This window comes from Leptonychotes weddellii, chromosome 9, assembly GCF_054177405.1.
Source record: "Leptonychotes weddellii isolate Sample4059 chromosome 9, ASM5417740v2, whole genome shotgun sequence".
Classification (NCBI taxonomy): Eukaryota; Metazoa; Chordata; class Mammalia; order Carnivora; family Phocidae; genus Leptonychotes; species Leptonychotes weddellii.
This window is the reverse complement of record NC_138377.1, coordinates 93,174,523-93,197,868: the sequence shown is the minus strand read 5'-3', so window position 1 is coordinate 93,197,868 and position 23,346 is coordinate 93,174,523. Positions and strand designations below refer to the sequence as shown.

The 23,346-nt window shown below is 49.6% G+C and overlaps 2 protein-coding genes across 2 annotated transcripts in view; one reads left to right on the top strand and one right to left on the bottom strand.

Moving 5' to 3' along the window:
• Positions 1-23,346, bottom strand: part of LOC102731775 (estrogen receptor-like) — a 464,527-nt gene that overhangs the window by 54,122 nt on the left and 387,059 nt on the right. The window lies entirely within an intron of this gene.
• Positions 20,241-23,346, top strand: part of OAZ2 (ornithine decarboxylase antizyme 2) — a 68,931-nt gene continuing 65,825 nt past the window's right edge. Inside the window, 1 exon segment of the mRNA XM_081829580.1 lies at positions 20,241-20,649. Within this exon segment, the coding sequence (XP_081685706.1) occupies positions 20,557-20,649 (93 nt within the window). The 5' untranslated portion in view covers positions 20,241-20,556.

The window sequence follows — 23,346 nt, the reverse complement described above, 5'->3', positions numbered from 1 at the left end:
GATCAAGCCCCACATCGGGCTCCCTGCTCGGTGGGAAGCCTGCTTCTCCCTCTCCCTCTCCCCCTGCTTGTGTTCCCTCTTTCGCTGTGTCGCTCTCTGTCAAATAAATAAATAAAAATCTTTAAAAAAAAAAAAAAAAACACAAAGTCCCAAGCCTGGTGCTAAACAGTCTACACACACTATTTCATTTAAACCTCAGGCTCTCCTTTTGTCAAAAGTAGGGCTTCAGAACAGAAGTTTCCTGAGGCCTTGCCAGTTCAGTGAGCACTTGACTTCGGTTTACAGAGGTTTTCAGTGTACAGAGTACTTTTGACTTTATAGGGCCAACTCTGTGAGTGTTCTGATAGTTGTCAGTGGTCACACAACCAGATCTGGGACTCGAACCAGGGAGGACGGCTCCATCTTTCTGCAGGGCCCGGTGGCACACGGCTCTGAGAGGCGTGGGTGAGACCTGAAGCCCCACCAAGGGCCTAGGGAGGAGCATGGCCCTTGAAGGCAGCCACGTCATGGAAGCTTGGCTCTGGCTCCTGCCCAGCGTCCGGTTCTGTCGGGCTGTGCCGGGGCCCAGAGGCCTGGGTCTGGAACTCATCAGCCCCACCTGTCAGCCCTCCCCTGGCCGGCACCCGGGGGCCTTCAGTTATCACTAAGGAGAGTGTGGCCTCAGTCCAGGGGCCCTGCATCCCTTCCCTGCTGGGGACCTCAGGCAGGGAGTTGTGCTCCCATAGCTAAGCAACCCGGTTTGACCGAGCTCTGTTATATGACAGGGACCATGAAATATACAAAGACCTCAGTCATTCAATAAATATTCCTTGAACACCCATAGTGTGCCTGGCCCTGAGCTGGCTCCAGCGAATCTGACAGAAATTCCTGCCTCCACTCTAGTAAAAGAACTTGTAAAGGAAAGCAGAAGTGTGATGGGAAATAAAAAAGAGAGCGATTCACTTTACACAGAGTAGTCAGATTAGGCCTCTGAGCTGAGAGAGGGAAGGACAGCTAAACAGAGCAGTCCAGACAGAGGAAAGGGCCCACACCAAGGCCCTGAGAGAGGAAAATCTGGAGTGTCTGGAGAGCCACAGACCACTGCGAGGGAGGCCTCAGCAAGCTCTCTCCCAGTAAGTGCCCACTGGACAAATGAACAAACCATCACGAGAATTTCTGCTTCCAGCTGAGATGGAGTAACCAGGACTGGATTTATGTCCCCACCTAAGATGACTAAAATACCCCCAAAAATATATGAAACAATGGTTCTCAAGACACTGGACACCAGACAATGAAAAGCAGTGACTCCTGAGAGTCAGGAAACCAATGAGGAGAGCCCTACGGATGCCCCACTTTACTTCCTGAAGAATGTTTCCAGACCAGAGCATAGGGAGAGGAGAGCAGGTGGGGTCTGGCATTCTCCCTGCACTGACAAGATGAAGTCAGGAGTCTGGGGACACAAAGCGGAGAACCAAAAAAGAACGAGTTGCACCCAGAGAGAATTCTGGAGCACTACAGACTGTAGGTCTTCAGTCATTCAGCTTGGTGCCTGCATGTGAAGATACTACTAGAAAGCACGGTTAGGGGGCGCGTGGGTGGCTCAGTCGTTAAGCGTCTGCCTTCGGCTCAGGTCATGATCCCAGGGTCCTGGGATCAAGCCCCACATCGGGCTCCCTGCTCAGAGGGAAGCCTGCTTCTCCCTCTCCCACTCCCCCTGCTTGTGTTCCCTCTCTTGCTGTGTCTCTCTCTGTCAAATAAATAAATAAAATCTTAAAAAAAAAAAAAAAAGCACGGTTAGAATCAACCAATACGATTAGAGAGAATAATCCTTGGAGCTCACACAAGGCTGAAAATAGTGCTGGCTCCCACAAACCAGAGTGGAAACCTTACAATTAATGGGGCATTGAGTGGAGCACTCACCAGACCTTTTGACTCAGAAGTGGGTGAAAACAAAACACCGCTCTGGCCCCATCTAACAAAAGCAAGATTTGAAAAAGGACCAAACGGTTTCCAAGTGCTTTTGCATCCCAGAACAAAACTGAAGAATACTGATAAGAATACAAAAATGTCCAGCATCTAACAAAATAAAATTCACAATGTCTGGCAACTGATAAAAATTTGCATGTATACAAAGAAACGGGAAAGTATGACCCATAATGAAAAGAAAATACTGATCAGTTGAAACCTACCCAGAAGTTACCCAGATGATAGAATTAGGAGACAGACATTAAAACAGTTATTATAACTATGTTCCATATGTGCAAGAAGATAAAGCAAAGGCTGACCATGTTAAGTAGAGAAATAGAAGATATTTTTTAATAGACCCAAATTGGATTTCTAAAGCTGAAAACTATAATGTCTGATATAAAAAATACACTAGATGGATTAATGGAACATTAGATGTGGCAGAAGACTAGTGAACTTGAATACATAGTAACAGAAACTATCCCAAATGAAATACACAAAGAAAAAAGACTTCAAATTAATAATAACATGGCATTGGGAGTCATGTGACCTAATATATTTGTGTAACTAGAGTCCCCCAAAGAGGGAAGAGGACAAGAAAAAGAAATACTTGAAGGAAAAGGAAAAAAAGTAACTGAAAAACTTTTAAATTTGATGGAAATTTTGACTGAAAAATTTGATAAATCCATAGATCTCAGATACTTAGTGAACCCCAACCACAATCACATAGAAAAACTATACCAAGCTCTCCTCCCAGCTCAACAGACAGCTACATCTTCTTGTGCAGGGCCAGCTGGGTCCCTGGGACACAATGGTAAAGATTGGGGTAAATGGATTTGGCCATATTGGATACCTGGTCATCAGGGCTACTTTTTTTTTTTTTTTTTTGGTCAGAGAAAGAGAGAACACAAGCAGAGGGAGCCAAAGGCAGAGGGAGAGGCAGGCTCCCCACTGAGCAAGGAGCCCAATCTGGGACTCAATCCCAGGACCCTGGGATCATGCATGACCTGAGCCGAAGGCAGACGCTTAACCAAGTGAGCCACCCAGGCATTCCTTAAGGTTTTATTTTTAAGTAATCTCTACACTCAATGTGGGGTTCGAATTTACAACCCTGAGATTAAGAGTTGCATGCTCTACCAACTGTGCCAGCCAGGGCCCTAAGGGCAGTAATGTTACCATCAATGACCCCTTCATTGATCTCAACTATGTGGTCTACATGCTCCAGTAAGATTACACACGTGGCAAGTTCAATGGCACAGTCAAAGCTAAGAATGGGCATCAAGGGAAAGCCCATTTCCATGTTCCAGGAGTGAGATCCCACCAATATCAAATGGGGTGATGCTGGTGCTGAGTATGTAGAGTCCACTAGTGTCTTTACTACCTTGGAGAAGGCTAGGGCTCACTTGAAGGTAGAATCCAAAGGGTCACCCTCTCTGCCCCTTCTGTTGATGCCCTCATGTTTGTGATGGGCATGAACCATGGGAACTATGACAACTCCCTCAAGACCCTCAAATGCTTCCTGCACCACCAGCTGCTTGGCCCATCCTGGCCAATGTCATCCATGACAACCTTAGTATCAGGGAGGGACTCATGACCACAATCCATGCCATCACTGCCACCCAGAAGACTGTGGATGACCTCTCTGGTAAGCTGTGGCATGATGGCCATGGGCTGCCCAGAACATCATCCCTGCTTCTACTGGCACTGCCAAAGCTGAGGGCAAGGTAATTCCTGAGCTATATGGGAAGCTCACAAACATGGTCTTCCACGTCTCCACTCTCAATGTGTCAGCAGGATATGACCTGCCGCCTGGAGAAAGCTGCCATATCTGATGACATCAAGAAGGTGGTGAAACAGGCATTGGAGGGCCCCCTCAAGGGCATCCTGGGCTGCACTGAGGACCAGGTTTGTCCTGCAACTTTAATAGGGATACCCTCTCTTCCACCTTGGATGCTGGGGCTTGTGTTGCCCTCAGTGATTACTTTGTCAAGCTCATTTCCTGGTACAACAGTGAATTTCACTATAGCAATAGGGTGGTAGACCTTAGGGCCCACATGGCCTCCAAGGAGTAAGCGTCTCCTAGACCAACAGCCCCAGCAAGAACACAAGAGAGAGACCCTCAGCTGCTTGAGAGGGTTTACCCCAACTCAACTTCCCAATACACTGAGATTCTATACAGTTTCCATCCCAGAATCCCTGAAGAGGGGGAGGGGCTTAGGGAACCTTCCATATCATGTACACCAATAAAATACAGTGGACCCAGCCCCCTCCCCTCCATAAAACCTATACCAAGGTATATCATAAGTTGTTTTTAAAATGTGATAAAGGGAAAGATTTAGAAGTAGCTAGAGTGGGGCACCTGGGTGGCTCAGTCGATTAAGTATCTGACTCTTGACCTCAGCTCAGGTCTTGATCTCAGGATCATGAGTTGAAGCCCTGTGTTGGGCTCCATGCTGGGCATGGAGCTTACTTAAAAATAAAAAATAAATAAATAAATAAAAGCAGCCAGACATATTACATACAAACAAAAATAATGCTAACAGGTTTTTTTGTCAGAAAGCATGCAAGGAAGAGGACAGTGGAGCCACATCTTTAAAATACAGAAAGAGAGGTGCCTGGCTGGATCAGTCGTGAGTTCAAACCCCATTTTGGGTGTAGAGATTACTTAAATAAATGAATAAATAAAACTTTAAAAAATAAAAATAAAATACAGAAAGAAAAAAAAATACAATATCAACCTAAAATGTTTACCTAGGTTAAAAAAAAAAATCTTTACGTAGGTAAAAAATGTTTACCTAGGTAAAAAAAAAAAACTTTCAAAAATAAAAATGAAAGTGAGACCACATGGGATGAAATTAGAAATTAATGACAAAAGGAAATTTGGAAAATTCACAGACATGTGGAAATTAAGCAACAGCTCTGAAATAAGCCATGGCCCAAAAAAGAAATCACAAGGGAAGTAGAAAATACTTTGAAATAAATTAAAATCCTGTACCAAAGCTTATGGGATGCAGCTAAAGCAGTGTTAGATGGCAATATATAGCTGTCCAATTTAGTAAGTTTTGCCATAGGCATACATTTGTGAAACCACCATCACATTCAAGATAATGAACATATCCATCCCCCACAAAAGTTTCCTCCTGCCCCCCTTTAATCCCTCCAGCTCCCCGCTGACTCTCAGCCCAGGCAGCCACTTTCAGTTACTATAGACTAGTTCACATTTATAGAATTTTATATAAATGGAGCCATATTCTTTAAATATTTTGTAGAATTCATCACTGAAACTATCTGAGGCTATGGGTAATTTCTTAAATTAATGCTTCAATCTCAGGGCACCTGGATGGCTCAGTCGGTAGAGCATGCAACTTTTTGTCTCAGGGTTGTAAGTTCAAGCCTCACATTGGGTATAGAGATTACTTAAAAATACTCGGAGATGCTGAATTGACTCCCTGTCAATCACAGATCCAAATGTAAATTCTCAGGGAAAGACCCTATTGGCCCACTTGGGTTAAGGACTCCACGGTGCCTCAAGGTATGTGTTCAGGGGGCAGAGCCACACAGGATGAACCTGACTGGTCTTACTTCCTGCAGAGGGAGAACAGGACAAGTGTTAGGAAAGTGCTTGGTGGACAGACCACAAGAGGAGTGCCAAGAGAAACGACCAACACATTAACTGGAACTCAGGAGACCTGGCATGTTCTGTACTCAGAATTGTGCCTCTTGATGGGGGCAGCATCTATTTTTGTAATGTTCAGGTGAGCAGCAGTGGGAAATCAGTGGAGGAAGAAATCTCTTCCAACTGGGCAGTCCAAGGAAGGCTTCACGGAAGAGGTGCCAGTGATACCAGCTCTGTAAAAAAAGGTACGCTCAGCATTTGTGTGACCTTTAAAGTTTAATAGTGCTTTCATAGCCTCTCTTTACAATGTCGACCTACCTTCTCAACCTCTCCCCTGGGATTAGCATTATTCTACATCCCATTGCACAGATGGGGAAATGGCCAGTGAGAGACATTGACTGACTTGCCCACGTTCACAGAGCTTGACAGAGCAAGATGTGACCTCTAGTGTTTTGACGCCAGAGCCCTGGCTTGCTCCCTCTCCAAGGGTGACTTCAAACAGAGTGTGGGGAGAGGGGCTTGGTTGGTGAGTGCTTAGCAGGGACTGAGAAGGGAAAAGAGCTCAGGTAGCATCTCTGAGCTCCTCTGCAGAAGATGCCCTGCCCCCTGCTCTGGCTCCAGATACCCAGAGACCGCCTTTGAGCTGTGCTGCAGACTCAGACCAGTTTCCGCCCCACCCTTCTGACCCCTTATCCTGCAGCTCCAACACCTTGGGAGATCTTAGACTCAAAATGTGAACTCATTAGAGTCCTGCAGAGAGCCAAAGAAACCTCAGGACCCACCCCAGCCACCTGAGGATAATCAACACTAACAATCAAAAGCCTCGGCCACATACACATACAGTACTGATTTCATTTTCATAAACGTTTCAGGGTAGGTACCGCTCCTATCCCCATTTCACACTTGTGGGAAACTGAGACTTAAATGACAGTTTATTCATTGTCCCAGATCACATAGCTGATAAGTGGTGGATCCAAGTGTGTCTGATGACAAATGAACTAAAATCATCCTGCTAAATTGTTCCCTCTTCTCAGTTTGCCTATTTCTATCGGCGGCACCAGGCCTGACACCCTGCCATTTCTCCTGGTTTCGGTGTCTCAGGACAGCACGCAACTCTGAAAGAGCTGAGGGCTCAGGACGGGTGGCAGACAGGCCATCTGCACTGACATGGGGGTGGGCAACATGGACGTACCTGCTTTGTCCGCCAACCATGGATTTAATGTCACTCCTTTTTTTTTTTTTTTAAGATTTTATTTTTAAGTAATCTCTACACCCAACGTGGGGCTCGAACTCACAACCCCAAGGTCAAGAGTCACACACTCTACCAACTGAGCCAGCCAGGCACCCCTGTTGCTTCTACTTTTAACCCCAACTTCGTAAGAGTTAAATTTAATTGCCAGATTGTATGTCCTGGAGTTTAAGAGCAAGGAGGGTTCTAGTCCTGCCCTGGCTTCCCCACTTTCCTGCTGTGTGATCTTGGGGCAGCTTCTAAACTTCTCTGAGCCACAGTGGCCTCATCTGGAACAGGGATAACAGCCCCAATCTCTTGGGTTAGAATGTTGAGGGGAGATGGGTTTCACTAGAGATGGACAAGGCTCAGGTTGCTTTAAGCAGCGCGACACTTAGTCCATCCATCCCTCTAACTGAAGCTACGGTACTTCAAAACATTTAAAAAATATACTCAACTTTGTCAGATGGTTAAATCTTTTTAAGTAATCTCTATACCCAATTTTGGGCTCCAAGTCACGATCCCAAGGTCAAGAGTCAAATGCTCCACCAACTGAGCTAGTCAGGTGCTCTGATGGTTAAATCTTTTTGATGCCTGCTTAGGTTTATTTATTTTGCCTGAAATCTTCTTCCAGTTTAAGTCCACACGTGAGCCTCCATGAGCCCCCAGACCCAACAGCCTGTAGAAACAGCTAAACCGGTGTCTCACTGCCCGCTGTGAGCCTTTCACATGCTAACATGCATTGTGGGCCTCCCAGAAGTGTTAACGGTGGAAAGGGAGCAATGGAACCTCCCAAATTTGCTTCCTGCAGCACCTACCAATATCTCCTGAGAAGGCAGCTACTGCCTACCATTCACATTGGGTAGGCTTTTCCTTAATCTGTCCCCAGCTCCAGCCTCCCATTTCCAGCCCAGGAGACAAATGTCCTATCAAATCTGGCTTTCTTCTCTGTCCTGCCTCTGGTGCCCTCCACCCAGGCCTCCTACTCCCTCCTGCCCTCCTCCTACAAAGCTCTGTGAGGCCCAGTGCTTGTCTCTTTCTCTACTGTAAGGCCCTACAGTTGTCACCTCTCGAGACCCTTGGTCTAGCTCCCACCAGGGCCCTAACCACTCACGGACCCAATTCTCCTTCTTGCCTTCCTCCTGAGAGTTCTTCTCTGTTCACCTGACGCTCCAGCCAAACCAGGCCCTCCACACTCAGAGTTTTCCTACACCCATGTCCTTTCCTCTGCCTGGCCCATCTTCAGGGTCTGGCTCTCGCGCCACGGCCTCCCAGGGGCCTTCCCCCCCGAGTCTGGCTGAAGGCCACAAGTGGCTTCTCATTCTGTTTGTGCATAGTTCTTTGTTCTTGAGGTTGCTTCATCACCGGTGAGTTCCAGTGGAGTCTGTGGTCTACAGTAGGTGCCCATAAACACCTGTAGCTGGAAGGAATGAGTCTAACCCAAGTCCTTCATTTTACAGTGGAGGCAGAGTTGAAGAGATGTACTTGACCTATAGCTGCTGCCAGGAGACAGGACTAAGAGGGGCTCCTGCTGGGCTCCTCCCCAGGCTAGGCTTTTTCTGCCATTCACTTTGGGAAGGAAGCCCTCCAGGGGCTCACGCTATAGACTCTTCTCAACTAGGTACTCCACCACTGTCCCAGCCACACCCTCCACTCTGGAGGTCTGGTTCCCTCACTGTCTCTCAGAGCCTTCCCACTGCCATTCCACAGTTCCTAGCACTACCACCTGGATACTGTCTGAGGCAGAAAGGGTCTTCAGGATTATCCATCCAGGGGGCCCACAAAAGCCTCAGAAGGTCTTTAACCCCGGAGCTGTGTGTACAACTGTGTGTGTGTGTGTGTGTGTGTGTGTGTGTAGATTTCTGGAGAGAACATCCAGACACCACCTGAATCTCAGTGGTGTCCAAGACCCACATGAGATACAGAACAACTTATCTGTTGAGCTCCTCATTATACAGGTGTTAATATACATAAGGGTCTTACAACCGTACCTGGTACATTTGAAGTGCTCTCTAAGATACAGATTGGCCCACAGCCTGGTTTTGCAAATAAAGTTTTATGGGATCACAGTGACACCTTTGTTTTTGTATTGTCTATGGCTGCTTTCTCACTACAGCTACAAGGGCAGATTTGCAACACGGATGTTAACTGTATAGCTCACAAAGTCCAGGAAGAATGGCTACCATAATTATTCAGGTAAACAGCAGGCCCTAAGCCACACAGCTAGTAATCTGGGGTTTGAATCTATGTCTATTCAAGGATTCAGTAACACACCTCTGTGCTTTTCCACTCACCTTTAACACACAGTGCTCATTCATTCATTCATTCAGCAAGGGTGCAAGGAACCCCTTCCGTGTCCTCCAGGCTGTGAGCTATTGGGGGCAAAGCTTGGGGGGACAGTCAAAGCCGGCCTTATGGCTTTGAAGAATGACTTCACTCTGCCTCCAGGGCCCTTAAGTGACTAGCCCTGTGCACCTTCTTTTTGTCTGTTGAATACACAGATATTCTTCCTACCTCAGGACCTTTGCATGTGCTGGCTTAGCTGGCACTTTCTTTTTTTTTCTTTAAAGATTTTATTTATTTATTTGACAGAGAGAGACACAGCGAGAGAGGGAACACAAGCAGGGGGAGTGGGAGAGGGAGAAGCAGGCTTCCTGTGGAGCAGGGAGCCCGATGCAGGGCTCCATCCCAGGACCCAGGGATCATGACCTGCGTCGAAGGTGGATGCTTAATGACTGAGCCACCCACTTTCCTGTCATTCAGGTTCTAGCTCACATATCACCACCCAATTAAAATTCCTGGGCTCAACTCACTCTTTTTTTTTTTTTTAAGATTTTATTTATTTATTCATGAGAGACAGAGAGAGAGAGGCAGAGGGAGAAGCAGGCTCCCAAGGAGAGGGAGCCCGATGCGGGACTCGATCCCAGGACCCTGGGATCATGACCTGAGGTGAAGGCAGATGCTTAACCATCTGAGCCACCCAGGCGCCCTCAAGTCACTCTTTATTCTTACATGGCACTTAACCACCAGGTGAAATATTTGTTCACTTGTTTTTTGTTGGTCTCCCTGAAACTAATGTGAAGTTTGTCTCATTCATTGCTAGAGCCTAGTGCCTAGAACAGTGCCTGACACAGTGGGCACTTATGGTACTCAATAATTATTAATGACTCCTGAACAGGGTGTCAGGCAATGTGGCTTTCTCTTCCTGGCTCTATAAACCCACTCACTGAGCCACATTTCCCTTCTGTGGGCCTCAGTTGCCTCCTATGTAAGGTGGAATATGAGGTTTGGGTGAGAAACCCCTCATCTTTTGGTTTGATCATTTTATGATTTGAAAGCATTTGCCAGGGACCTGCCATTTGTAGGTTTGGTGGTAGCAGGCTATATTTGACCATGAGCCTAAGTCCCAGCCCAGGCCCTGGGGACAGATGAGAAAGTCTCTACTGAGGGATGAGGGAAGGAAGGGGGGCCGGTGGAGGGGAGACCCAGAATCGGTCAGGCAGGGAAGGCTCTGAGAGCTGCAGACCAGGGGCCAAGGAGGAAGTGCACAGAAAAGGGGGATAGATGAAGAAGAGGGAGGATAGGGGTTGTGGGCAGAGTTTCTTTCCCATTCTAGCCTATGAGCTTTAGAGTTGTTTGAAATTTGTGTAACAAGAATGTGTTATTTTTGCAACTGGAAAAATTAAAATGTGCATGCCCTTTGACCCAGCAACTCCATTTCTAGGAAGTCCCCGCAGATAGAGGCATGTGTGAAATGACCCATGTACAAAGCTATTCATGGCAGCCTTATTTGAAATAGCAAAATACTGGAAACAATCTAAATGTCCATCAAAAGGGGACAGACAGGCTAGATAAACCAGAGCACATCTAGAAAATGGAACAGTAGAGAGATGTTAAAGCCAAGAGCCTACCGAGTCTATAAGTGCTTATGTAGAATAATCTCCAAAATCTGTTAAGTGAAAGAAACAAGGTACAGAACGACATATACAAAATGCTGCCATTTATATGAAAAACTGTACACACAAATGTTTATAAATGCTCAGAATATCTCTGTGTATCAGTTGCTAGGGGATAGGATTGGGGGGAGAGACTCAATATTCAATTCTCTTTTTATAAAGTTGAGGTAAAATTCACATAACACAAAATGAACCATTTTAAAGTGTACAATTTCTGGGGCTCAGTTGGTTAAGCATCTGCCTTCGGCTCGGGTCATCATCTTGGGGTCCTGGGATTGAGACCCGCATCAGGGTCTCTGCTCAGCTTCTCCCTCTCCCCCCACCCCTTGTGCTTGCTCTCTCTCTTAAATAAATACATAAAATCTTAAAGAAAGGGATGCCTGGGTGGCTCAGCTGGTTAGGCGGCTGCCTTGGGCTCAGGTCATGATCCTGGGGTCCTTGCTTGGTGGGGAGCCTGCTTCTCCCTCTGCCTGCAGCTTCCCCTGCTTGTGCTCTGACAAGTAAATAAAATCTTAAAAAAATAAAGTGTAAAATTTCCATACAGTTGAACCACCACCTCAGTGTTGTTCTACATTTTCATCACCCTAAAAAGAACCTGCCATCCGCAGTAGCAGTCCCCCCCACCCATCCCGAGCCCCGAGCCCCTGGCAACCACTAATCTGCTGTCTCTATGGATTTGCTCATTCTGGATAGTTCATATAATTGGAGTCATACAGTATGTGACCTTCTGTGCCTGACTTCTTTGATTTAGTGTGTTCTGAGGTTCATCCATGCCGATCCTCATCGTGGATTTTGCATTCCATTATATGGACGTACCACATTTTGTTTATCTATTCATAAGTTGATAGACATTTGGTTGTCTACCTTTTGGCTACTGGTAACAGCGCTGCTATGAACACTCACGTACAGGTTTTGGTTTGAATACCTGTTTTCGGGCGCCTGGGTGGCTCAGTTGGTTAAGCGTCTGCCTTCGGCTCAGGTCATGATCCTGGAGTCCTGGGATCGAGTCCCGCATCGGGCTCCCTGCTCAGCAGGGAGTCTGCTTCTCCCTCTGACCCTCCCCCCGCTCATGTGCTTTCTCTCATTCTCTCTCTCTCAAATAAATAAATAAAATCTTTAAAAAAAAAAAAAGAATACCTGTTTTCAATTCGTTTGGGTACATATCTAGGAATGCAATTGTTGGGTCATATGGTAATTCTGTGTCTTTCTTAAGAACTGAAAACTGTTTTCAATATTCTTTTGTACCTTGCGAATTTTATGCCATGAGTACCATGAGCAAGTATCAGTACTTCCCCCCACAAAAATAGAAAAAACATGAAGGTGTACATTCACGGGGGAAAAAAGCATACTGTCAATGCAAGGGATTATCGTTAGGTAAAAAATGAGCGAATATTTATCTAGATGATTTCTAAAGAAAACTGCATTTCAGACTTAGACTTCAATTCAAATTCCACTCCTTTGTTCCAGTCTGGTTCCGGGTATGGGGTACAGGGTAGAGGGAGACCTCGGATCAAATCCCAGGCCTGTCAGTTTCAGCTGTGCATTGTTGTATAGGTTACTTAACCTCTCTACACCTCAAATGTAAACTAAGGAAAAATCATCTACCTGGCCAGGTGTGAGGGTTGAATAAGCCAAGGGATGTGTTATGCCTAAGCTTGAGCTTGGCACACAGCTGGCTTCCTAGGTTAGTGGCTTTACACTAGATGCTTAACAGACTGAGCCAGCCAGGCACCCCTGGAGGAACAGCTTTTTAATTGAGAGGACATAATGCCAAGCATGGTGTCAGGCACCGTTACGTGATTCTACACAAAGTATCCCCATTTCACAGATGAGGAAACTGAGGCTCAGAGTCCTTTGTCACTTTGCCCAAAGTGACAAAACTAAATATAAAGTGCTGCAGATTTGAACCCAGGCCTGTCTCAGTCTAGAAATTGTAAGCTAAGCCTCTGTGCCAAAGGGTCAACGGCCAAGTACTTGACAGATGTTAATGATCACTAATCATTATCTGATAACAACAGTGGTGTAAGCAGAGCTGGAAGGTATAGCAATGCAATGAGCAGTTTGGGGTGGAGGGTGTGAGTTCTTTCTTCCCAAGTTCAGGCAGAGGCTGGATTAGCTTTTGGTAGAGATTTAAGGGTTTGATACAGATGACTGGATTCGGGTCCCGGGTTCTAGTTTTTTTTATTATTACTATTAACATATAATGTATTATTTATTTCAAGGATACAGGTCTGTGATTCATCAGCCTTACACAATATACAGTGCTCATTACAACACATACCCTCCCCAGTGTCCATCACCCAGCCACCCTATCCCTCCCACCCCCACCTCCACTCCAGCAACCCTCAGTTGTTTCCTGAGATTAAGAGTCTCTTATGGTTTGTCTCCCTCTCTGGTTTCGTCTTCATTTTTTCCTCTCTTCCCCTATGATCCTCTGCCTTGTTTCTCAAATTCCACATATCAGTGAGATCATATACTTGTCTTTCTCTGATTGACTTATTTCGCTCAGCATAATACCCTCTAGTTCCATCCATGTCGTTGTAAATGCCAAGATTTCTTTTTTTTTCAATGGCTGCATAATATTCCATCGTGTATATATACCACATCTTCTTTATTCATTCATCTGTTGAAGGACATCTGGGCTCTTTCCATAGTTTGGCCATTGTGGACATTGCTGCTATAAACATTGGGGTGCACATACGCCTTCGGATCACTACATTTGTATCTTTGGGGTAAATACCCAATAGTGCAATTGCTGGGTCGTAGGGTAGCTCTATTTTCAACTTTTTGAGGAACCTCCATACTGTTTTCCAGAGTGGCTGCACCGGGTTCTAGTTTTGAGAGTATGAGGAGATGCCCAAGATCTGTCCCCAGAGATTTAGCTGTAGTTGTTTTCAGATGGGCGTAGGAATCTGTCCTTTTCCAAAGGCAATTCTGGCCTGCAGCCAAGTGTGAGGTTCACTGGCTTGGATGACCTCTAGGGTCCCTTCTATCACAGATTCTATGATCTGCAATGCCTTAACACCCACCGCAGGGAAAGCCTTCCTTTGGGCGAGGCACTGTCCTCTCCCCCTCCTGCCTTCTTGTATCCCTAAGGCCCTAGAGAGAATGAAGGCAGCTGCTACCTTCCTCTTGGGACAGCAGGCTTTGGGGAAGGCCAAAAAGATTGCAAAGATGGAGGACACGAGAGCCTCACTGACCGCCACGTTCAGTGGTGAGGGTGATGCCCGCTCATCTTCCTTCCTTGCCCTGCTCTACTCCACTCCATGCAGCTGCCACTTGACCCACTGGACCCTGGTCAGGTGCAACCATTCCTACTTTCAGCTCCTTGGTCTTTCTCAGACACTGCCCGGTGGAGTCAGCTTCCCAGGCACAAAAGGCAATTCTACAGAGTTCATCTGGTCTAGAGGGTCTGCCCTCTCCAACTCTGGGAGGCCAGCGACAGGCAGGCAGGCCAGGGAGGCATTCTCAGTGACCTTTGGTTCCCTGGGAAGGGCTCAAAACCAGTAAAAGTTTAGCAAGTACCATTTAATCGTTGCCAGAACTTTTTTTTTTTTGAAGCAGACTTTCTGGGGAATAAAATTTGAGGACTCTGTAAGAAAAGATCTGCCACCTGCTTTTGAGATTAAAGGTAGGAAGTATGAAATGAACTCAGTACCGTGCTGTACGACCTCAAGTGAGCTGATTTCAGCTGCTGAACCTCAGTTTCCCCATCTGCAAAGGCCACTGGTCAGTAGTTGGGTAGAAACTAGCAGTGGGGCAGGGGCTCTGGCTGCTGAGAGGGAGGGTGTAAGCTGGGAGCCCAGAGCACAGCCTAGGAACCTTTGGCCTGCCAAGACACCCATTTTGGGCTCCTGATCATTGTTTTTTTATTTAATTTTTAATTTTTTTTTAAGATTTTATTTATTTGACAGAGAGAGAGAGAGAGAGCACAAGCAGGGGGAGTGGCAGGCAGAGGGAGAGGGAGAAGCAGGCTCCCTCCTGAGTGGGGAGCCCAATGGTGGGCTCCATCCCAGGACACTGGGATCATGACCTGAGCTGAAGGCAGATGCTTAACCTACCGAGCCACCCAGGTGCCCCTGATCATTGTTTTTTTAATCTTCTGCTTTCCTTGCAGGTTCCTGGCATCCCATTCTCTCTCCCATCTTGGGAGAGGAACTGCAGTCATTGACATGTTAGTATAAAAATACTTTTCTCAGGGATTTTTCCATGGTACCCAAGCCTTTCATTCATTCCATGGTCATTACTGAACCCCTTCTACAAGAACCTGGGCTGGGTACCAAGGATTCAAAGATTTAAAAAAAAAAAAAAAAAAGGCATCATCCCTGTCCTCAGGGTCCTCCCCTAATTTTCAGCAGATAGAATAACTTTTTTTTGGTTTTTGGAAGTGGGGAAGATAACTGCCTCTTGGATTCGAAGTGAGGTTCTTGGTTCTATTCCTTTGCTGATTTTATAATCACTCCTCCTGTTGCCCTACAGCTTTGAAACCATCAGAGAACTTCCAGAGCCTGGATCTCACTTAGCACCCCCAAAAGCCTGGATAATACTCATGAAAGCCTGAAAGGCATCTCTAGTTTTACTGTGAGAAAACTAAGCATTGGGGTGCCTGGGTGGCTCAGTCTATTAAGCGTCTGCCTTCGGCTCAGGTCATGATCCCAGGACTCTGGATTGGAGCCCCACATCAGGCTCCCTGCTCAGCGATGTGGGGCTTCTCCTTCTCCCTCTGCTGCTCCCCCTGCTTGTGCACTCTTGCTCTTTCTCTCAAATAAAGACATAAAATCTTAAGGAAAAAAAAAAAGCCTTAGAAAGTAAGCTACGTGCTCATGGTCACACAGGTTGCTATGGTCACCTAGACTCAAACCTAGATCTTCTGGCATAGGTATTTTAGAAATATTGTTTGCCTTGGATTTGAACCTGTGATTTAGGTTACTATGTGGCCCAGAGTAAGGGAGATAAGAAGACAAAGACAGAGCTCAGAAACTTTGGGCTGAAATGGCCCAGTCTCTGATCTTGACCTGCACCACTCTGACCTTGACCTTCAAACTAGCAGCAGGACCATGGGCAATAATCACAACCCCTGGGACACCTGGGTGGCTCAGTTGGTTAAGTGTCTGCCTTCGGCTCAGGTCATGATCCTGGGATCCTGGGATCTAGTCCCGCATCTGGCTGCTTGCTTGGCAGGAAGCCTGCTTCTCCCTCTGCCTGCTGCTCTCCGTTTGTGCGCTTGTACTCTCTCTGACAAATAAAATCTTAAAAAGGAAAAAAGCAAAAAATTAAAAAAAAAACACAACCCCCGAGAGCTTCCCATGAGGTTATTTGTCTTATATAACACATCCCTGAAGTTGTGCATTAGTATCCCCATTTTACTGATGAACTGATTGATACTCAGCTGGTAACCTGTCCAAGGTCACCAGATCAAAATCCCATCACAGGGCTGCTTCGTGCTTTTCCCGCCACCCATGCCATCCACCAGTAGCTAGGTGAGTTCCCCTTAATACTTCTGAGCCCCAGTTTTCTAATCTATAACCAGGGATGGCAGGAACAATGGGAGGATTGGATGAGAAGACATATTCATCGCCCAGAGTAGGAAGGTAGGAAGAAGTAGGCACTTTAAAAATGCCAGCATCCTCCCTCCTTCCCTTCCTGAGACCGCTTGCACCCAAGTAGAACTTAAACCTATAAATGCCAAGAAAATACACCTCAGATACATCCTAGCCTTTGGGCCTCAAGGTCACCCTCTCTACTTGCCTTCTTATTACCCAGGCTTTCCCGATGGCAGGGGAGGTGGAGCTAGAATGGGGGCCTGCCTGGAAGTAGCCTGGTCCGCCCTCAGGATGCCAGGTCCCAGGCAGAGTTTCTCAAGAGTGAAGACATCTGACTCTTTTCCTTACCCTAGGAATGAACCATCATATGATAATGTATGTACAGTAAATCAGAGAGAAAGGGACAGGCACCAGATAACCTAGAGGACCCAGGAGTGGCCCAGTACCATTTCAATAAAGATTTATGGATACCTACTACTGCAAATGCCCGCCACTCATCAAGCTATCTGCTAGAGGCGAGGGGGCTGAGGTTCTATTCACTTAGCAGGATTTGTGAACACTGCTCAGAGTCAGAAATTTTCCCATCTGGTAGGTAAGACTGCAAGACAAGGGATTCCCAGGCTCAAGAGAACACAGAGGAGGCACTCTGAGAACAATCAGAAATATCAGGAAGCTGGGAAAGAGGGGTGGTTCCAGGCAAAGGGAACAGAAATGTGAGAATTTCAGAGGTGATGTGGAGCTGAGCACTGGGAGAGGAGAGGGGCACTGAAAAGGCTACTTAGACGCTGGGCTACTAGGTCACAGTTGGGTAAGACAAAGATACATGTTCCCAACCTCCAGGCAGGCAATCTGCCAGAGTTGTACACCCCAGACTCTTCTCTCTTTGGCCCCATCTGCCTCAACCCTGAGTCTGCACTGATGGGTACTCATGCCAGGCTGGGTGGGAGCTTTGCATTTCTATGATCTCCAAATCCCCTTGGGGTCAGAGATTCTCCCATTCCCAGGACTATCGAAGATACACAGAGGAATAAGCTGTTGCCCCTAAAGTGCTTAAGGTCTGGTCACACATACACGAAGCTTTCGGAGGCATTAAGAATCTGTATATAAGGGTGTTTCTTATGAAGGCAAAAAAGAAAAAAACCTGGAAATCATGCAAATGCCTAACAAGAGATAAGTTAAATAAATTCTGGCACATCCAATAGGAGTTAAGCAATCATTCAAAATTATGACTAAAGAGGGGCATCTGGCTGGCTCAGTTGGTAGAGCATGCCACTCTTGACCTCAGGGTCATGAGTTTGAGCCCCATGTTGGGTGTGGGAGCCTACTTTAAAAGAAAATATGACTAAAGAACTTAAAAAGAAATGTTTGTGATAAATTTAAGAGAAAAAGGAGTATTTAAATTGTTCAGCAATTTTGTTTTTTAAAAAGGCACAAACAAAAAGACTAGAGGGAAATATCAATAATCTTGCTCTCCAGATTTCAAATTGTTTTCTAAACTATTGTGGTAGCTTCCAACTATTCAACAATAAGCATGTATTGCTCTTATCATCAGAAAAGTAATAAAGATTATTTTAAAAATCATCAGCTTCATGTCACAAAAAATAGTAATGAAGGTCAATAGCGGACCCTGTTCTATTTTTTTAAGTAATCTCTACACCCAACATGGGGCTCAAACTCAGGACCCTGAGATCAAGAGTGGCATGCTCTACCATCTGAGCCAGCCAGGCGCCCCCATCTGTCACCTCTTTGGGCCTCAGCTTCCTCATCTATAAAATTAAGACCTGAGGACAAGATGAGAATCCCTTCCTCTTTGAAAAATTCAAACTCACTTCTGTAGGATACCTGAATTTAGAAAACTGGTCCAGCTCCTCTGCCTGGAAAAAGTGGGGCGAAAAAGGATCTTGAGGGGAGGATTTGGATCAAGAAAGAATATTGCTGGGCCAAAGTTGGAGGCATGCCAAATGAGAAGGTCTATTCCAGGGAAGAGGGCTTAGGAGTGGGACTACAGCCAGAGTGGATTGAGGCCTCTGAAGGATGGTCAGGATATCTGTAGGTTCACCAGGTTGGCTCCATCTGGAGGTGCCAGAAGCCGGAAGAACCTAGAAAACTCTGGGTTCAGTGAAGCACCTGTCACTAATAGGAGTACCTGATTCCTGTAGGAGGCAGTTCCCCTCAAAACTGGGCCTGAGCCAAGTGTTGGCACTGTGGGGAGTGGGAAACCAGGGTGCTCCTGGTCTTGAGCAGACAGTGGGTCCCCAACACACAATAGGTGTTCAGCAATTTACTGAAAGAACATGTCACTGGGAAAGATACCACATATCTCTAGGCCTCAATTTACTTATCTGTGAAATGGCAGGTTAGGAAGGAGACTGTAATTTGTTGGGGAGACTAAGTGACAGGGACACTGTGTACTTCCACACTTGATACTCCCATATGGTGGTGGCAGCCCTATTTAGAGGTCGGCATATTGAGGCTCAGAAGGGTTGAGTCACTAATCCAGGGTCGCGTGGTCCCAATTGGTTCAGGACTGCAAACCCAGCTTCTCCCACTCCACCGACACTACGCCTTGCTTCCAATCTCAAAACCCAGGTACCACAACCTGATTTGGTGGGGAAGGTCAGAAACACACCCAGAGACCCCTGATCCCGGCCGGGGTCACAGAGGATTCCCCTAACCTCTCGGCAGTGTCTTCCCAAGTCCACACAGAGCCTCTGGCCGGGATCCCCTGGGGTCGCGGCTGGAATTCCCAGGCCGGCGGGGGCGGGGGTTGACGCGGAGGGCCCAGTCCTCGAGGACCTCCGCCCGGCTCGGCTCGGGGCTGCTGCATCTCAAGCGAGACCCGAGCGGGGCACGGGTTTTTACAAGGTGGCGGCTGGGGCTGGCCAAATCCGCGCGGGTTCTCAAGTCAGAGGCAAACGGGCCTGCGGACCGCGCGCTCGAGACCCGCGGAGTGGGTCACCACCGCCCCGCCCAAGACGCGAGGCTGCTCTCCCCTCCCCCCGCCCTCCGGCTCTGAATAGGAGGAGGGGAAAAGGTGTGTGTAAGGGGGGCGGTATTTAAGTCGAGGGAGGAGAGGACCCCAAGGCGGGGGTGGGGGTTGGGGGGGAAGAAGGCGAATGGAATCTTGGTCATTCGAGGAACCCCCTCCTAGGGCTAATGACCATTTGGGTCCCAAAGATTCGTCTCCCCGCCCAGAGTCCTATTCAGTGACTAGGAGCGGGAAGGGAGTTTGAGATCTAAGTCCCACCCTCTGGGCTGGAAGCCTGAAGTCAGAGAGGGGAAGTGATTTCCTCAAGGTCACGCAGCAAAACAACGGCCAGTCAGGGCCAAAGCCCAGGGGTCGGGCTCCCGACCGCCATCATCCTCAGAACCCGACCCCCAACAGTCCGGCGCTCGGAGTGTGGACCGGGACTAGGAAGCTGGATTTGGGGGTGAAATGAGTGCGCTGGACACTGTAACCCCATATCAGAGTACGAGGGGAGCTCTTTCCTGAAGCCGACGACCGAGGAGCCCCGCTTCGGGCGCCGCTCGCGTGGGGCCGACGGGCCACGGATGACTAGGGACGAGGGAGCGCGGGTGCCCCGCACGCAGCTCCACCTCCCGCGGGCCGGGACAGCACGGAGCGCACGGACCCTTTAAGAAAGTTCACTGGGCGAGTTCATCAAAGTTTAAAAACTTGTGCAGTAGGGAAAGGGGAAAGCAAAACGAGGGAGAGTTAGGACCAGGGAAAGAGGGTAAAAGCCCCGCCGGAGGCTGGCGCGCCGCGGCCCGGGCCGGGGCGAGCCCGCAGTGGGCGGCGGGGATTGGCTGCGCGTTCCCCCGGAGACCGCGAGGAGGGCGGGGGAGGGGGCTGGCCGGGCCCCAGCTGAGGCCGGTTCCGGCCCCCGCCCCCCGCCACCGCCCGGCGCCCGCCCCCTCCCCCGGCGCCCGCCCCCCGCCGCCGCCGCCGCCGCCGCCGCCGCCGCGGGCGCACTCGCCGGTCGCAGTGAAAAGGCGGAGGCGGCGGCCGCTCGGGCTCGGCTCCGGTTCCGAGGGCCTCCCCCGCCGCACCCCCTCCCCACCTCCCGCACCCGCTAAACTTGATGTGACCCCAGCCCGACGCGGCGGCTGCCCCTCTCACCGCCCCGCGCGCCCCCCACCGCCACCCCGCCCGGCACTCCCGGAGCGCACCGCTCACCGCGCCCCTTCCCACCTCCTCGCCGGGGCCGGGCGCCGCGCTCGCCCTCCGCGTTCCCTTCCCCTCGCCACCCCCACCTCACCCCCCGCACCATGAGCAACCTGAAGCCGGACGGCGAGCACAGCACCAGCACCAGCACGGGCACCGGCACGGGCTCGGGCTCCAGCGGCACTCTGGAGGAGGAGGTGGGTCTGCGGCCCCGGGACTTGTCGGGGTGAAGTGCACGCGGAGGTGGGCGGGGGAAAGGGCGCGCTGGGCCTCCCGCGCCGCGCGGGGCCGGTCTGGCAATCGCTCCGGGCGCCTTCCCGCCGCTGCCCCTCGGTCGGGGAGGAGCAGCCCGTGTCCGGCGGGCGGGGGCGCGCGGCCTGGACTGCCCCGCCGGGCGGGCATTGTCTCCCCGCCCTCCCGGGCTCGGGGCGGGCCGCGCGCCGGCCGCCGTCCGTGCGTCCCGTGGTGGGCGAGCGGCGCGGCGTCTGCCCCACGCCTGCTGCCCGCGCATCCCTCGTTCTCTACTCTCGGCCCGGCCCGCTACCCTCTTCCGAGGCGCTCCTCGGGTATGGCCGGGACTCCCGCCTCCGCGGGAAGGAACTAAGCGGGATTAGCACAGCGGGCGGGCGGCACCCTCGCTCCCTTGCACTTTCCACCCTGACCCCTCCCCGTGACCTTGGAGGCCCGGGCCAGCTGCCCAGCACCTTGATTCACTGCAACTGAGCTGTAGTCACGGGGAGTGGACGGGCTTTCCTTGCAGCCCCAGAACCTGGGCTTTGGCAGAGGTCAGCGGGCAGTAATTAGAGTTGAGGAAGAGATGCCTAAAGATACTCCTTTCCCGGTTCTCCTCCCTTCGGTTTTGCCCCGGCAGGCAATCCAGGACCCCAGAGCTGGCCTGGGTGGGATTCTGCAAGGAGAGGCGACATTATCTTGACCACCAGACATGTGCTAAAGAGGAGAGCGTGTGAGGCGGCTTCGTGGAATCAGCAGGAGCTGGGTGGTTAATGGGATGGCAAAATCCGGGAGGGTGTGTGTTGGGGGGGGGGGGCGGTGAGGTGGTGGATATAAGCCTTAGGACTCTGGGCGGCGAATGGAGACCAGGAGCTGGGCTAGCCCAGACAAAAACTGGTGTGGAAGGGGACAGGCTTTGCAGCTCTCTCCCAGGGCCTCTGGCCTGCTGTGTCACTCCAGGGCTAAGAGACCCTTCCTGCCGCGCCCTGGCAAGCCCTTGCCCAGGAAACCAAGGGTCAGTTATCCACCCTGAGCTCCCTTCCCCTTGGTCTGGGGGAGAAACCGCAGAGCCCCTGGGTGGGGGGGGGGGCTGGTGTTGCTACCTCCCTCCAATGCAGTGGCCGAGCTGCCGGCTGGCCGTGCTATAGGTTTGGTGCAGAATGGCGGCAGTGGCCCAGTGCTGGGCTGGGCTCCTCACTGTGGGAGGGGTGGTGGGAGGGTCACACCACCAGCTCCCACTCTTAGTAATTCCGAGTCCTGCTGCTAGTCCGAGTCCACCAATGGCATGGCATCTTGAGAATCTAGGTCTAGATCTCACTTTTTGTGGGGGAATATATAACTCTTTGCACTGAGGGATGGCAAGGGAGGGCCTGACATTTGTCCGCCAGTGGTGTGTGGGCTCCATCGCAGTGGGGAGCCGGGGGGGGGGGGATCCTGAAGGCCGTGTCCTCCTTGGACCGTGACATGCCAACAGGCCCGTGGCGCGGATGGGAACCTTAACCCCACCCTAACTCTACCTGGTTGTTCAGAATCTCCTGAGAGTTGGGGGAAGGTGGCAGGGTTGCTGGGGTGTGGGGAATCTCTGCTTGACCTCCTGTGAGGCTGGGCAAAGACCCAGAAGACCACTAATGCTAGATGGTTGACTTTAGCAGGGAGTTCACCCGAGAGGCTGGGCTGACCCTCAGACCTACCCCTTTGAAGTGGGAAGGGTGAACCTTGTGGCCAAGCTAAATTCTTAGAGAAAGCATTTGAAGTATCGGTCACTTTTTTCTAAGCACTTTTCTTTGAGAGAGAGGGCAGAATCCTCAAGAAGTGGAATCCCTGTGACTCCTCCTTGGGGGCAGAGGTGGGTTATAACACCATAGTGGTTCAGGGAGTCAGTGCACCTGGTGCTGATGGAGGGGCACGGGCCTGTGTTTAACAAAAGTCTAAAATTAAAGTTCTGGGAATCTCCTGGATCCCGGTGTCTGCTCTGGTCAAGTGCAAGGATGAGCCCCCTCCCCTCATTAGACTTCTGGGCCAAGAGCTCTTCTGCTGAGGTTCCTTCTTGAATTGGTGGCTTGAGCTGGAACTGAATTCCTTCCCTTTAGCTTAGATGCCCCCTGGGCAGTCATTTTTGCATCCCCCAGGAGCCACCATCCGGGGAATCTGTGTTAGCAGGGGTAGTTTACTCTCATGGCTGAGCCAGGCTGGCTCTCAGAGATTAGGTAAAGCAAGCCTAGAAAACCAAGGAATCCTACTTGCCCACCAGAAGACCTCAATTCTTAAAGGTGTTAGGTTGCTGGAGAAAGGGGTGTGTTGTCACGGTTCCAGAAGGATACGGTTCTAGAAGGGGGTATCCGTGGGGCTGCTCCTTTGTATAGCCCTGACTTCCCCTGCTTGGCCACCCTGTGCCTGGGGCCTTCATCCCTATCACAGGCATTAGGTTCCTGTACTGGACCAGGGAGCAGGATTACAGGTGAAAGATCACAGACTAGAAGGTGAGAAGGAGGAGGGGATAGGATGTTAAATGCAAGGGTAGGTCAAATAAGGGGGTATCAGCAAGTGATGCAGTGGGGGCCCCTGAGAAGGTAGAGATCAGCCCTCCCTGAGATGCTGGGTAGGAGGTTGTTAGGCCTGTGCCGGACAGAAAGCATTCCAGGAAGAGCGAATAGCAAATGGCA